General features: G+C 43.3%; 2 protein-coding genes across 4 annotated transcripts in view; one reads left to right on the forward strand and one right to left on the reverse strand.

Moving 5' to 3' along the window:
- Positions 1-2,179: 2,179 nt before the first annotated feature.
- Positions 2,180-12,510, reverse strand: LOC106811106 (sorting nexin-12-like). Of its 2 annotated transcripts, XM_014814640.1 has the most exons (5): positions 12,344-12,510; positions 6,020-6,115; positions 5,588-5,712; positions 4,504-4,594; positions 2,180-3,303 (listed from the first exon to the last, which is right to left on the reverse strand). In XM_014814640.1, exons 1-5 carry the CDS (start codon positions 12,500-12,502, stop codon positions 3,292-3,294), a joined length of 483 nt encoding a protein of 160 aa, XP_014670126.1. In that variant the 5' UTR covers positions 12,503-12,510; the 3' UTR covers positions 2,180-3,291. The 2 variants fall into 2 exon arrangements, with proteins under 2 accessions (XP_014670126.1, XP_014670125.1); XM_014814639.1 differs by having other exon boundaries at positions 2,180-4,594.
- Positions 12,511-12,647: 137 nt separating this feature from the next.
- The window catches only part of LOC106811103 (trafficking protein particle complex subunit 10-like), a 32,653-nt gene continuing 28,557 nt past the window's right edge, over positions 12,648-16,743 (forward strand). For both annotated transcript variants that reach the window (XM_014814636.1, XM_014814637.1), the window contains exon 1: positions 12,648-12,783. In XM_014814636.1, coding sequence (XP_014670122.1) covers positions 12,759-12,783 — 25 coding nt within the window. In that variant the 5' untranslated portion in view covers positions 12,648-12,758. The remainder of the gene's footprint in view (positions 12,784-16,743) is intronic.

The raw sequence follows: 16,743 nt of genomic DNA on the forward strand, positions 1-16,743 counted from the left end.
GCGTGAGCTTCGTCATGACAACGAGAGACGTGGTGATTGTTTTGTTCTAAAAACAATAGAAACTAGCAATAATTTGCCAGCTGCTGCGGTTGGAATTCTATTACTTTGATTGTGTCATCATCATTATGATGACCTCATAAATAATAGCTTTCAAAGTCTAAGAGACTATATCGAAGACGGAGAGAGACAAAGTTGATCAAATAGACAGGTCAACACTCCGAATTGCACTAGTAAAGGTTTCAATATCTGGCCGTTTCAAACAGGAGAACGATACGAACGAGGAAGGAGAAGTCGGACGAGCAGTACCCGTTGACCCATTTCAAGTCACCGCGGTAGAAATTCCAGTAATAACTTCAATAACTGACTAAACCCACCCATCAATCATCGGAATGGTTCTCGTTGGAGATTCGACGCCACTGCAGAAAGAACCGCCATTTTGTAACATGGTCCAAGCATCACCTAACGGTAACTATACAGATATTTTAAAAACATGGATATGTACACGGATGTGTATGTTCAATAGACATCTATATGTTTGTTCAATAAACATTGGTTCCGTTGTATTACTATATATATTTTCCGTTGAAATATATTTAGAGGCACGCCCGACAACTCAGTCTCCCAAGTTATCATTTTACGGATTTACAAAGGCAGAGATGTAGTCTGTAAGAGATCATAAGAAGAGAAACAAGAGGAGCGAAAGATGGAGAGGGAGAGAGGGGAAAGAGAGAGGGGGAGAAGAGAGAGAAAAGAAGTGTGTGTGTGTGTGTGTGTGTGTGTGTATGTGCGTGCGTGCGTGCGTGAACATAGCTAGCGGGTGGAGGGGAGCATAAGGAGAAATTTATCACCCGGCCTTGGCAGCAGCAACAGCGAACTGTCCGCGGTTGCCTGTCTTGAACGCACCCCTTCCCCCATGTAGACTGAGTTAGCTGCGCGTTTGGTGTGTATATATTTCGTATGACGTCAACTTCCCCATGCGCAACACTAGCGCCGATCAGCGGCAACGAAAAATCCGTATAATTTCATTAGGAGTTGGAAAGGGAAACGGGATGTTGAGAAGATTCCTGTTGTTGTACGAGGAAGGCAACGCGTCTCGAAATTTTTCCAGGAAACAGAGATTACTATTATATATATATCTTATATTCTAATTATACTTTTTTGACATGCATGATTCCAAGAAAATGTAACTGCCATGAGTAGATAGTAGGCATGAGCACTAAAACATTTGACCCTATATAATCTTTTTCGAGTTTTAAGACCTGGAAACTTTTTTGCTTTACAATTACTGAAATGAGTCATTGGGATTAACATTTTTATATCCACCTACTCCTGGATATGCTCTCACTAACCTACATGTGTATAACTTCAATACAATTATATATGAATATATTTTGTATAGTATCATACACTACTTCTCATACGCGACACTGGCGCCGACCAACGGCAATGGAGAATGTACTGAATGTTGAGTAAATTGGGCTCCCTCTTATTATATAAAGGCCGCAATACGTCCGAAGTCCCTTATAGCAGCATATTCCCGAGTATGTCCTCTTCTTTTTAAATATATAATGCCAACAAATTGGGATATCTGTGAGCAGATAGTAGACACATCTGACCCTATAATCCATCGCACGTTTCAAGGAGGTTTGACCTTTTTTCTCCTTATAACTAAAGGACTGAGCCATAATTTGAAAGGTAGATAGGTAGATAGGTAGAGAGGTAGACAGGTAGATAGGTAGGCAGGTAGTTAGGTATAGGCAGGTAGGCAGTTGAGTAGGCAGGGAGTTAGGTAAGCAGTTAGTAAGGTAGGCAGTTAGTAAGGTAGGCAGATAGTTAGGTAGGCAGGTAGTTAGGTATACATGTGGTAGTTATGTAGTTAGGTAGGCAGTTAGTAAGATAGGCAGTTAGTAAGGTAGGGAGATTGTTAGGTATGCATGTGGTAGTCATGTAGTTAGGTAGGCAGGTAGTTAGGTAGGCAGGTAGTAAGGTAGGCAGGTAGTAAAGTAGGCAGGTAGTTAGGTAGGCAGGTAGTAACTAAGGTAGGCAGGTAGTTAGGTAGGCAAGTAGTAAGGTAGGCAGGTAGTTAGGTAGGCAAGTAGTAAGGTAGGCAAGTAGTAAGGTAGGCAGGTAGTTAGGTAGGCAGATAGTTAGGTAACCAGAAACAATGTCACAAGGTGAATTTAACGACAACATGGATTTATTTTTGCAAAGAAAATAATGTTTTTAACACATTCTGACCTTTGCGGCAACAATGAAATTGCAAGCCATAATGGCGATTGGATTCAAAATCAGTTTATACTGTAGGTGATTGGTAGCACACGCACCACCGTAACGGTACCTAACACGGGTAGTTAACAATGATTTGTCCGCTAGACACCGGGAAAGGTGCCGGTCAATAGAAAGCTTTGCCATAGAAAACTTTTTACACACAATAAACACAGCTGATAGCTGTGATGCAATTCCTAATATATATATAACAGTAGCATTTTAATCACATTCATCTTCCCGTGACATTCCATAAAAAACACAGACCAAATTATATATATATATATATATGTGTGTGTATATATATAAATGTCTATATGTCTATATATGTATATAAGAATAGCATTTAGCCTAAACCAACAACGATCTAGCTTCTGTTTGATCGCCAAAACAATTTTCACACACAGCATTGGTTTTGTCTTACTTCATAATACTAAGCGATGTTAAGAGACCAAATTGGGAATCGCAATCCAAATATACCATTTCCACACGCGATAGGAATACTGCACACCCACAATAACAAATATTCAGTATGTGTATGTGCGCGTGTGGGCGCGACTTACCGTCAATCCATCGATAGTTTAATCGAAAAACACCAATTTAACAAGTGTACAACAACCGCCTTGATTTGCTCTTCAGATCTTATCTTTTGTGTTAAGATGCAGCTCGCCATAATGTTTAGGACAGATTGTCCCCTGGGTCCGGGACAGCCAACCTTTGAGTAGGGGTTTACTAGACTTTATTTTCATGGATTTTACTAGAGGTTATATAGTAGAAATGAACACTTTCAATATCAAGACAGGCTGGGGTTTTCCTAACTTATTTCCAAGAATTGAACTATTGGCTATTATAGAAAGGCATGTGCTACTTCAACGAGTCCAAATAAACTTTTTTCATTTTTTAGAAAAAAAATGCCACAGTTTCACTGCTTTCGAGCACATGAATGTTACACGTCATCCTGCTATCCCAGACAACTGTACTTGCAATGCCGATTAGCTGCAACTTATTCAAGTTCTATGCATGGATTCAGTCGGTGTGCTGAAAAATCAAACCAACCTTCGCTAAAACGTAAAAGCGACGAAATCACAGCGACAAAGGTTACGGGTCATAGCGGCAAATTGTTTGCATCCATGGTTAGGTGTTGGATAGCGCCTCACAGACAGGTTTTGGGAGCACAAGAAAAAATGCCAGATATCTAAATCTGCCAGTAACACCTGCTGCGCTATTCGTACGGCTAAGTTAATAGACTATACTAGTCTCAATAACTCCCCGCTCGTAGCATGACCAGCTGCAGATAATATAACTTCTACTATCCGCTTCAGGTGTAATGCCCCAGATTTATAGCTTACATACATAACAAATCCTAACTGGCTAGAGTATACCGAAACTGCTGTACATCGACGAAATAATCTAGTCTGGATGGCAAAAATGTAATAAGCTAACAGGCAACTCAAACTCCTGGTTGAAGTGTAAACTGAGGATCGAGGCAACGAAGATGTCCGCCTGCTCGAAATTAATATGCTACACAACAGCTTCCCCAAAACGAAACTAGTTGCCAATTAATACATTACACGGTGATTGCTAACATTAATACTGCGTTGTCCTTCAATAGGACGACGAAACAGAGACCGTGACGCTGATTAAGTGTATCCTCAGACACAAAATAGTGACATGGGCGCGCACACACACAGTTAACACCACGCTGCAGCGCACACGCCATGCTGCGCTACGTAAATAACTGCAGCTCTCACCAGGTGGCGCCGGTAATCATCATGGAGAGAACAGACGCTTTTCTAACAATAGAACGAGCACTAGGACGACGGAGACACTGAAGGTAGTCACGGCCACACACCATGAGTGTCACCTAGGTTACAATGATAGGCAGGGGCAGAATGCACATCTGCCGCCCATTGATTTAATGTGATGCCACCAGGGGGCACCCCCTCGTCAGGCAGCGGAGCAGCGCCGTACGCGCCGCAATCGTTATTCTTGCATTCCGCCGCGTGCAGCAGGGGGCGCCACCACGGTGCCAGCCAGATAGAACGGGAACACAGGTGGCGTTTTCTGTGGTGGGCAGCCCGCGCAGAATGGGGGACAGCAACGAATACAAACGTTGCCCCCATCGCTCGGAAACCGTTGCGCCGACGCCCGGTCACTTGTTTCACGTGCGCACTACAACCCCGCGTGGCAGACTCGCCGCCGCCGCTGCCGCCGGCCGGAGTGTCACACGCTTCTCACCTTGCCTGGAACATAGTTCTTGTCTATGACGGCATCCTGCAGGAACATGTGCAAGCAGCGCTCATTCTGAGCGAGGGGATGACCAGCAATCCTGGAGCAGAGAGAGATGGAAGGCTCATGGAGCAAGCACAGTACAGTGTTTCCACGCACATACTCAGAGATACCAACACATATTTGAAGCAATCTGTAGTTTCTGGCCATCAAATTAGTAGTTCGAAGGTCACGTAGTGACCTGAGTTTGTTAGGGGGGTCCGGCATGCCCCCCGGAAATTTTTTTGATTCTGAGATGCAATTTCCTGCATTCTGAGGGTCAAAGATGACAATAAATTGACAAAGAATGACAATAATTGACAATAAAAAAAAAATTTCGATCACAGTGAAATTCGTAGTTTGATACACACTGGTCGTAGTGGTGCAAAGGGAATAGAAATTCGTATAAAATACGGATAAAGCGTAGTGGTTGGCATCTCTGCATACTGCATCTTACACTAATGCACAGTGCAGTGTTGGAAATAGCAGACCAACCCCTAATACGAGATTGCTAACTTTTGAGCAAAACTGGCTACTTTTTTTTTACTTTTTACTTGTTAACGTTTTTTTACTATGTTATATAGTAGAAATAAAAATGCCCGAAATCAGGATCGGGACCCATTTTTAAGTGTGGCTAGTACACTATTTAGCCTGCATGTAGTGACGTGCACACAGTAGAGTATGCTATGTACAGCACATACTGTTGAATAAAATGCACTTTAACACATAATGTACTACATACTGTGAGTCTGTAATAAGTACTTTTGTATATACTGAAACACATATTGTAGCACATACCATACTGTACACTGTAGTTAGCATGTTGCATAACCTTAGCACATAAATGATACTGAACATAATGCATACTTTAGTGTACAGTGTAGAACACTCAAATTTTTGCCTTAATTTTCTCAGAAAAGTTAATGACCATTCATGATGCAGATGGATGGCTAACTTGGGGTATACCACAAAATAGCTTGTGAAAATCTTCAAGTATCTCGAATACCTACGTACACACATGGTTCATTTCATGTTGAAACGTGGCACCACTTACTTGTTAATAAAAACCTCGAGACCCTTCTTTCGTTCCTCGATGAACTCATCCTCAAAAATTCCCTCATCATGTCGAAATGGAAGCTGCCTTTTCCATGCTTTGCCAGGCAATGGTGGAACTACAATCTATACGATACCATGCAAATGGAACATAGCATAAATCATAATTTCTCCTTCAACTCATCATTGCAACAGATGCCTAATGTTAATAACAATAAAAAGTCAAGTGAGAATATAGAGCTATATTGTAGTTTAATTTCTGGGCTGTAAACAATCTCCAAATTTACTGGATTGAGTATTTTTGTCTTAAACGGTTAGACAATGACAATTACGGTAATAAAAACACGGCTGGTTAAATTACGAGGATTTTTTTTGAATGTGCATGATAATTTTAAAATTATTACAATTTCTTTTCATTCTTGGCATTTCTTACCTTGCTATCTCGTTCTAGTTCATTTCTGAGCCATTCAAAGTCACTGTATCGTCGTCTTATACAAGATTCCTTTAGTTTGAACACAGGCAGATTTGTCTGAAATCATATAAGTGTTCAGCCTACACTGTTACTGTAACTAGAGCTGCAGAGCGTCTGGGCTCATCTGAGGTCTGTTGCTACGGTTATAAACGTAATATTTAAGTTGTGCGTAGTGACAACTTTGTTAGGCGCAGATATGCAGATACGCAGTTGCGTACACATCATTTCAGCAACCTTCTGCATTCTGCATACCTCCCAAATCCCATTGGTTGATACAAATTGCGTGCCTGAAATTCCTGTTTTATGGTGCATTGTGACCCTAACCCTAACCCTATTATAAAAATAATAATTTAATTGTTGTAAAAATTATTTGTTGTTATGAAATTGTTGTAAATAAATCATGTAAATATTTACCTTAATTGGAAAGAAATAGTTAAATGAATAAAAATAGAAAAATATAGAAAACAGGTAAATAATAAAAAATCTGATGGGATTCGATCCAAGGACCTTTGACCCGTAATCCTGTGCTGTAGACGTTGCGCTATCGAGGCATATTGGCTTTCCAGATTATGGATGTTCCATGAATATGAGAACACTGTGACATCATTGAGGCAGTTTAGGAATACATGTTTAACCCTCCTGTTGAGGGCCAAAAGGTTATCAGACACTTATTCTTCGCACGTGAGTGGAAAGTACATTTCATGGTCCTTTCAATAAAGTTAAAAAAATGGTAAGTCAGTGCTGAAACAAAAAAGTTTTCCACTCTGTCCATTAGGCCACGTCCTCAGAAACTGTCTAAAATCTGCCCTGTGCCCCATTGACCTTTGACCTTCAATTTCGGCACAGTGATGGCATGGCGCCATTTCTAAGGCGACGAGTGCGCGTTTCCAGGTGGTGGAGGCGATTTTCGGTACAGCACAAAACACGAGTTTGTGTCTGGGAGCACAGATCATGCTGCGCCAATGGTTAGACTTTACCGATTGTGCTACTGCAGTAAGCTCTGGCTTTTCACACTGATGACTGATCCATGCCAACCTGTCCTTATAAGTGTCCAGGCGAGGCACTGCCGCAGGTGGGGATGACATCACATGAATGTCACCAACATAAGTGTCCAGGCGAGGCACTGCCGCAGGTGGGGATGACATCACATGAATGTCACCAACAGGTGACAGTTCAATCAAACCTATACGCAAAGGAAGACGATACGACATTTCACATTCTTCATGGGAATCACGGGACTTAGTATCAGATCTGTCAAACGCTGTGACCTTCATTAAATGTTTCAGTAGACGTTAGAACCTATACTGAATACTATGTGAACGTACATCGACGTGTTAAACATAAATCGCTTCGCAGTCTCAATTTGTCACTAATATGCCCGCTATCTAGTGTAATTATTACCTCATGTTCTCCACATAGAGACGCACGCACGCACGCATGCATGCACGCGCGCGCGCACGCACACACGCACGCATGCACGCAGGCCCGCTCACGTTTATACATACAGAACTCATACGCACACACACATCCACCCACCCACCCACACACACACGCGCGCGCACGCACGCACGCACACACGCACGCACGCACGCACGCACGCACACACACACACACACACACACATCGTGATATCATATCTCATTAATAAACGCAAACCCTACGGACTACTACAATGAGATCTCTCCGGCTTTCTTGTGAAGGCACCGTGTGTCTGTATATAGCTAGCATGCGTTGATCCTTACCCCTGCCGCCGGTCAGCAACACGCACCTGTACGAAGTTAGACATCGCTATACGTACCGTTTAGATAGAGTAGAAACGCGAGCATGGGGACACTTGCCAAAGCTACCGATACGCAGCGCATTGTTCCGCCCATAGCAGCAGCTGTTCAGAGGACAATGTTGATATGACTGCTCACATAGCAGCATCTCACAGCTATTTACACCACTTATACTGACCAACCCACCTGCCAGAGCTCCTACTGATGCAGCACAACACGCATGCGCTCATGCGTGTATTATCTATAATGTATAATGCTCGCACCCGTTTTCAGCGCTTACAACAACTTTCTACGGTTCTTGTTTCGCGGCGATGCCCCAAGGTAAAATTGACATTCATTCATCATTCAGAAACGCACAACAACAAAAATGCAAGAAGCATGACACAGAATGACAAGAGGACACAGGATATCGGTAGGGTTCCCCTATTCACGTTCAAAACCGGTACAAAAGCGAGCCGTGCTATTTTGTCCGGGATCGTTTTTGTACCCACTACAGAGTGGGTACAAAAACGAACCAGAACGAAATTGACCCGAGCGCTGGTTCATTTTTGACGTGTGAACGTGCACCGACACACGACACGGGATAAACTTAGTACGGTGGTAGATGTCGTCAGTGTCGACTTCCGCTTTACTTCCGCATTTCTCAGTTTCTACACGCGCGTTTTTCAGTATTTTCATTGAGTTAAAATATCCGTCAAAATGCCCCCAAACAGAAGGGGTGGATCTACTGTGGTCTCACGAGGACAACGTCGCTCTTCTCGAGATTTGGAAATCGAATTTTATGCAGGCGCAGTTAACAGGAACCTCAAGGAATCGTATATATAGCCTATCAAAAAATTGTTGAAAAACTGGCTGAGCGGACACCACAGAGTCACCGCAGTAGACGTTAGATGAGCGCTGTCGCTATGCGGCACTTGTTGGGTTAACCCGGGTTAATTATCATGCCAGTGATATAATAAAATAATAGCAATTGCATTCTTATTATTAATGAAATCTAAGAATGAGCGGCTCAAGGATAGAGAGCATGTCCAGTAATAAACATCATCCTATCCACTCACCGCCCTTGAGCAAACATACACAGTCATTCACACTGCTACATTCATGCAGCACTGATCCGGATACTGTGGGATACTTCCCCAAGCCCTCCCCCCCCCCCCCCAAGTGAGCACCTCGGCGAGCCGCTCACTTCGTTCTCACCCGGGCTCACCCGGGTAACGAAAAAATACCACGTGACTGCCAAATCGAACGTATTTGGGGCTGGCCCGAGTAGACCCAGGTTAACTTGGGGAAGCAAATCGAACGTATTTGGGGCTGGCCCGAGTAGACCCAGGTTAACTTGGGGAAGCAAATCGAACGCACTATATGTGTTCACCCAGGTGGTTCCGCTCTATCACGTGGGTCACGGGTGACTCACTGTCACTGTCAGTGTCACTGTGACAGTGGCCAGAAATATAGATTATAATAATTATTATTGTCTAGGCACAGATACACAAGAATCCTATTCCATTATTTTATATAATATCTATGGCAGGGTTAGAAATGAAGATTTTTGTCAGCAAATCCGCCCAGCCAGAAAACGATACTTCATTAGCCAGAAAACAAAAAAAATCAAAGAAGTTACACTACCTCCCACAGTCCAGGAACCTGGTCCGGGGGGGGGGGCACTCCATATATATATTGCATGGTAGGTATGTGCCGCGGGAGAGACCCCCCTTTTTCACCCTAAACTTTCGTTCCAGTGCATCGCATTTTTAAGAATATCTCGTTCCAGAGCATCACAAGTTGAGTTACCATGCAGATCTTGCCTTTTCCCCGTTCCGGAGACCCTAGTTTTTAGCTCACCTTGGCATCGTCAAGCTGAGCTATTGCCATGGGTCGTCGTCCGTCGTACGTCCGTCCGTCTGTCAACATTTCGATACGGTCGACGATAACTCAGGAACCGTTTGGCCCCATGTTTGAAATTGGGTATAGTTGTGACTGCTATGCTCCCATATTAAACGTCCTATTTTGAAGCACGCCAGTCGACGTACTTTCGAGAGAATCATGGAAATCATGGTTTTATAATGATTTTGCGGTATTTTACATTAATTCATAATTCATGTGTTTAAGGTGTTAGTGTTCACCTCTACCTATATTATATTCAAAATGTTGCAATATTATTAACTTGTTTTGCTGTTGCTGTATATAAAATATTATTGCAAGCATATGGCCATTTCCAAGTAACATAATAATTTGTTCAATCTATTTGTTGTTTCCATGCATCTTCACATTGCACCATCGGTGTTACATATAACAGCATAGTTATTGCATGGTCGCTCCGACAGCAGAGCGTTCTGTTGATCTCGACAATCAATGTTACCCTCGATCTTCAGACTCGGGCAACATTGATTACCTCGGTCCACAAAACTTAATGTGTCCCTCGCTAACACGCAATAATTTTATAACAGTACTTATGAACATGGAAAATACGATATACAAATCACGTCTTGCATATGTTTATGCGTGCTATGAAATGCAGCACTAGGCGAACAATTCGTCGGGAAACGTGTAATTGAAAAGTAGAAAATCCACTTCATATTTAGCGTGCAGTTGTCGAGCGAGGTCTAGCGGCACTTGCTTGTAGTAAGTCCTCATGAGCGAGACGTCATCACTGCTTGTCGCTCTCTTATATGTCGCGTTCCTCTCGGGAAAGTCGATGGATTCCGCCAGTTCCATCCGCCGCAGCAGTTCGGCGCTGTCGTCGCGCATGCTCTCGTATTTGCCGACAAAGTCGTAGTTGATGACGCACGGGTCGCACACGTCAACCATGCGTGCCCAGTGGTTGTTCAATTGTTCTGTAGGTGTTCCGAGAACATGGGTGAGGAACTGTACGAAGCTCACCGAGGCACTATTCTTCCCGTCAGCGTGCTGCCTGCGCTTAAAGTGTTTCCGGATCAACTGCTTCCGGTAATAGTGGTCGTCAGCGTCGTCGGCAATCTTATCACGATATGCCGACAGGAGGCGAGTGAACGGATGTCTCACGAACATGAACTTGGTGTCGGCGTTGCTAAGGATGGCTGCCTTCTGACGCGAGTCCTTGATGGTGCTTAGGCGCTGAACGTACTTCCCGACACCAACTCGTTTTCAAAGTACCCCCCCACGTCCCGACTTTCGAATCCGTACGTCGACCCGTTTAGATTTGTGCCGAACTGTTGACGGAAGGACGCACGCACTGACGCACGGACGCACGAACAATCATGCGATTCTACAAGCTGCATCCGACTACGTCGGATGAGCTAATAACAACACATACCAAAGGTCCAACTGAACATGCACTTGTTCATTAGAAAACATGTTCAGTCATTTCAGATTCATAATTCTGTATGGCTAACGATATTATTAATACATAACGAAGTCTAAACCAGTACGGTAGAAAAAATAGTTTCATGTCACTCGGTTGTCTCTGACCATTATTTATTATTTTGGTCATGCCAAAATAAAGCCATCAATATTGTACTCAAACCCTCATTAGATATGTATGAGTGTTCCTGTACACTCACCAAAGGTTCATATAAAATGTTTCTCCATAGCGTCTTCATATTGACAAGTTGCAACAACCTATTGTTTTTAACCTACGGCTCAGAGGAGCTTAGGCCATGAGAATGAAAGTTTTAGATTTGCGTCCGGACATTTTTCAAATGGCATGAGGCTTTTTTCATTATTCATTATTATGGTGGCAGATGTCATTGTCGTGCCTACCCATTGTGTCACTGTTAAGTGGCGCATTGGTATGTTCAGTCGTCAGTGAGGGGGTTCAGTGGAGCCAGACGTAGTCTCAGCGTAGCCAACACCCAAACGTCGACTGAATTTTTGGGTCTAAGTGGATACATGCACTGGAGGTATCGCTGTGTGAAGATCGAAGCTTGTTGGCGGTAACTGCATGCGCGTACTAGTATGTATTATGCGTAATTATTGCCTTTTACAGCGGTTTGATGATTTGGAACTTGAATTTGTGTGATGGATAGCCTTTTTTTATGTAATTTGTAAATAATGAAATTTTTTAAAATAATAATTTTTTTCGGCGGGAGGTTTTGGAGCATGCGGGCGGTGATGCAAATCGAAAACTTTCATTCTTATGGCCTTAGATCAAGGACAAAATTTTATAAAGGGTCGATTGAGCAAACGTCAGAATGAGACCAGACTGCACACACACACAATGACACACAGTGTAATATACGTAGCGGGCTCTAACTGTACGACGGCCAATGACGAATGGGTTTTATGTGGGTAAGTAAATATTCAGGCTGAGCGTAGGTAGGTAGCGCCGCTTATTTAACTGGTTTATCTTACTGAAGGAAAACGGAGTTCTGTCCAAAATGATACTACTACTAGGATTATTATAATAATTTATAGGACTATTAAAGTATTATATATTATTAGTACTAGTACTAGTAGGCCTACTAGTAGAAAACTGGTCTAAGATAGAGGTCCGGACTCTAGAACATGTGAATTCTTCCTTATTCGTTACCTTCATGCGCACTTCGTAGTCTGAATATCTCGTCCTACCGATACCATGCGTTTGTGGGTTGCAAATGTCTATTTCTAAAAAATTCGCCGGTGCCGCATACGCATCGTCTAAGGTTTGTTTCTTAGATGATAGACGTTTTGTAGCTTCGGCGTCCGCCATGATTATTGCGCTAGAACTGGTTAAGGCCCGGATTTTGCGTTACGTAATAATAGGGGGGAAAAGTTCAACGATTAATTTAGAATGCCGTTTCGGGGCATCAAATTCCGCAAGGAGACGCCTCTGTATGGTAAACATGTCAGCCCCCTCATAACTCAATCATAAAATTTCAGTGCTTAGTTGCACGTACGGTTTCACACCTAATTTCTTTACATAGGAATTATAATATGGCAAGATTCATATTTTTCCCGTAGCAGAGATGGAAGATAAACCCGTAGTAACTCGTAAGTGCGACGTTTTGATAACCACTGTTTGATAGCTAGCGAGTCATTTCCTGGGTGTTTCTGTTTCTGTTTCTGTTGAGTGTTGTAGTTGTAGTACTGGTACTGGTAGTAGTAGTAGTATAGATACAATAATGTAACCCAAACCCAAGAGGATAGGGTTACAAAGTCTCCCTATCCTTTTCTGCGGAGGAATGCCCGAGTGAATCACTCGGGCCGGTTTGCTGGTGCGTTTTCAGATACTAGAACTTCCAAACTGGGTTTATTCTCAACACGAACCTTTCTCCGCTATTCGGGAACTTACTATGTATTGCAATACTCTGTATTAAACTAATATAACCTGTTACAAAAATTCGAAGTGACGAGCGGCGAATATACTGAGCGCCATTTCTGTTGACCTGTGACGTACTTCGGTTATTCCTTTTTGCAGCCATAATTCTCAATTTGCATACACAGAAGTGAACTGAAAAACTCACATCTACAAACTGGCAGATCTATGCTATTTATTTACACTATTATAACAAGCTACTGTTTAACAAATATGGATCCACACCTCTGAGGGGAGGTGAGAGTGCGAGTGGTGACTACTGACCGTCTTATACCTGTGTTAATTGTAATATCAACACAGAGGGAAGGACGTCACTACTGTGTGAACCACTGATTGCATGGTGAGGGGGTTGTGGGTGGATTATTAGTGTTCACTCCTTTGGGGTGATTTTGCTATACAAAATAAGGCATGGGACCGAGAAAAAGTGTTCACTGTTCAGAAAGGCAGGGTGTTCACTGATGCCAAATGGATCTATTTACTATATACATAACAGACAGGAGATAATTACATAATATATAACGTTATATATATAGATCAGTGAACTGGCTACTTACGCCCAAATAATGTAACAGTGTATGTGTGTGTGTGCGTGTGCGTGCGCGTGCGCGTCCGCGTGTGCGTGTGCGTGTGCGTGTGCACACCCAATCCTGCACTCGCCCCCCGTACATATCAATCAATATGCCGCCCCAGGCACGTATACAGCGCATAGCAGCGCGGCGCAGATCAACTGAACAGATTATATACAGCGTCAGCGAGCGTGTACACCGCGTGTAGCGCGTGCCATGCTGCGGCGGCATTTCATTGATGTACAAGGGGTGGGCTGGGTTGGCGCCTGACGTTAATTTACTGGCCTGATGTTGACCGTGACAGTGTTCTATTGTCTCTGGTGTATGCGCAGAAGAAACTCGGAAACTCAGAAACTCAAAAACTCGGAAACTCAGAAACTCGAAAACTCGGAAACTCAAAAAGTCGGATGTCGCTTCAGGGCTTCCATAGTACACTTACAGTTCAAGCTTCCCACTGTTCACAGTTTAGGCACTTCTGCCACCATGTTGAAATCTTTAGTTTGATGAGGAGTGTAACTATGCAGAAAATATTTTCGAAAATCTTTCAGATTCTGACTTTCAGTACTCTGACTTTAGTTCACTATATAGTTTTACCTGCATACGGTAACACATAATTCAAGTCACTACAATATAACACACATTTAGTGAGCGCGCGCGATAATAATTAACACAACAGATCAACTACAGAATTACCAGTAAAAGATAAGCTTTTCTAAAAAAAATTCACAAAAAAATATTAAGAAAGAGACTTAGCAAGTCCAATGTGACAGATGCTACCAATAAAAATGCGTAATTTTGAAATATTCATAGAGATACATTTGGTAGTTAAAAGGCGAGAGAACGCATCTCCTGCCTTCTAGAATTCAAAATTTTTCCGGGGGGATGCCCCCCGGACCCCCCTACTCAACGTCGTGTTACACACGTCGGCCCCCTATCACAAAATCCTGGATCCGCCCCTGCAAACGGTTAAGAAATACTTATAAGAAGGTGGTCGACAACAACAGATCAGGACTGGCACGACCAACGTGCAGTTATTTCAAGGAATTGTACGAAGTGTTGGGAAAGTGTCCTTCCATCAATCCACCAGCGTTGCTGGAATCATCGCACACCGGCAAACGATCGATCAAACGTCGCGCATGTGAACGCTCTCTTCAAAATCGACCGGTGTCGTTTTTGATCCGGGTCAGTCTCGGATCGTTTTCGACCCGGGACAAATTGCTCCGTGTGAACGCGGCTATTGATATTGTTTATATTAAATTGTATGCCTAATAATGTACAATTTTTATAAATTGTTTTTATTAACAATATTGCGCATGATAAATCTAATAAATAATAGAACAAAAACACTCAACAAAAATAGAATAAAGACAAATTTTATTCTGCATGTGAAAAGTTTCTCTAGTGCGTAAAAAAGTAGGTATATAGCCTATTTACGCACCCTAGTCGCGACATTTTGCCCTCCCTAAAGGCCGCCGCACACCTACATTGCTTCATCGCTTCATCGCTTCATCGCTTCATCGCTTCATCGTTTGTAAAATCGGCTCATCGGCTCATCGGCTCATCGGTTCAAAATCAAACATGTTTGATTTGGAACGATCACCCGATAAAAATAAAATCGTCTACAAATGAACGCGCACACCTACATCGCTTCATCGTTTGTAAAAATCGGCTGGTGTGCGGCGGCCTTAAGGCTTAAGGAATTTACTCTGGCTATGGCTCTGTCATAATACCGCGTGAGCTTCGTCATGACAACGAGAGACGTGGTGATTGTTTTGTTCTGAAAACAATAGAAACTAGTAATAATTTGCCAGCTGCTGCGGTTGGAATTCTATTACTTTGATTGTGTCATCATCATTATGATGACCTCATAAGTAATAGCCTTCAAAGTCTAAGAGACTATATCGAAGACGGAGAGAGACAAAGTTGATCAAATAGACAGATCAACACTCCGAATTGCACTAGTAAAGGTTTCAATATCTGGCCGTTTCAAACAGGAGAACGATACGATATGCACTGCTGAATTCGAACAAAGCAGTACCCGTTGACCCATTTCATGTCACCACGGTAGAAATTCCAGTAATAACTTCAATAACTGACTAAACCCACCCATCAATCATCGGAATGGTTCTCGTTGGAGATTCGACGCCACTGCAGAAAGAACCGCCATTTTGTAACATGGTCCAAGCATCACCTAACGGTAACTATACAGATATTTTAAAAACATGGATATGTACACGGATGTGTATGTTCAATAGACATCTATATGTTTGTTCAATAAACATTGGTTCCGTTGTATTACTATATATATTTTTCGTTGAAATATATTTAGAGGCACGCCCGACAACTCAGTCTCCCAAGTTATCATTTTACGGATTTACAAAAGCAGAGATGTAGTCTGTAAGAGATCATAAGAAGGGAAACAGGGGGAGCGAGAGGTGGAGAGGGAGAGAGGGGGAAAGGTAGAGGGGGAGAAAAGAGAGAAAAGAGAGAGGGAGAAGAGAAAGAGATAGAGAGAGCGATCGAGCAAGAGAGGGAGAAGGAGAGAAGAGAAGCTGGTGGAGAAGGAGGAGAAGGAGAAAGGAGAAGGTGGTGGAGGAGGGGGAGAAGCTGGTAGAGAAGGAGGGGGGAAAGGCTGGTGGAGAAAGAGGAAGGGGAGAAGGGAGAAGCTGGTGGAGAAGGAGGAGGGGGAGAAGCTGGTGGAGAAAGAGGAAGGGGAGAAGGGGGAGAAGGGAGCTGGTGGAGGAGGAGGGGGAGAAGGGAGAAGGTGGTGGAGAAAGGGGAGGGGAGAAGCTGGTGGAGGAGGAGGGGGAGAATGAGGAAGGGGAGAAGGGAGAAGCTGGTGGAGGAGGAAGGGGAGAAGGGAAAAGGTGGTGGAGGAGGGGAGAAGCTGGTGGAGAAGGAGGAGGGGTGAAGCTGGTGGAGGAGGAGGAAAGCGAGGTGGAGAAGCTGGTGGAGAAGGAGGAGGGGGAAAGGGGAGCTGGTGGAGGAGGAGGGGGAGAAGGGAGAAGCTGGTGGAGAAGGAGGAGGGGGAGAAGCTGGTGGAGAAGGAGGAAGGGGAGAAGGGAGAAG

This window comes from Priapulus caudatus, unplaced genomic scaffold, assembly GCF_000485595.1.
Source record: "Priapulus caudatus unplaced genomic scaffold, Priapulus_caudatus-5.0.1 Scaffold504, whole genome shotgun sequence".
Lineage (NCBI taxonomy): Eukaryota > Metazoa > Priapulida > Priapulimorpha > Priapulimorphida > Priapulidae > Priapulus > Priapulus caudatus.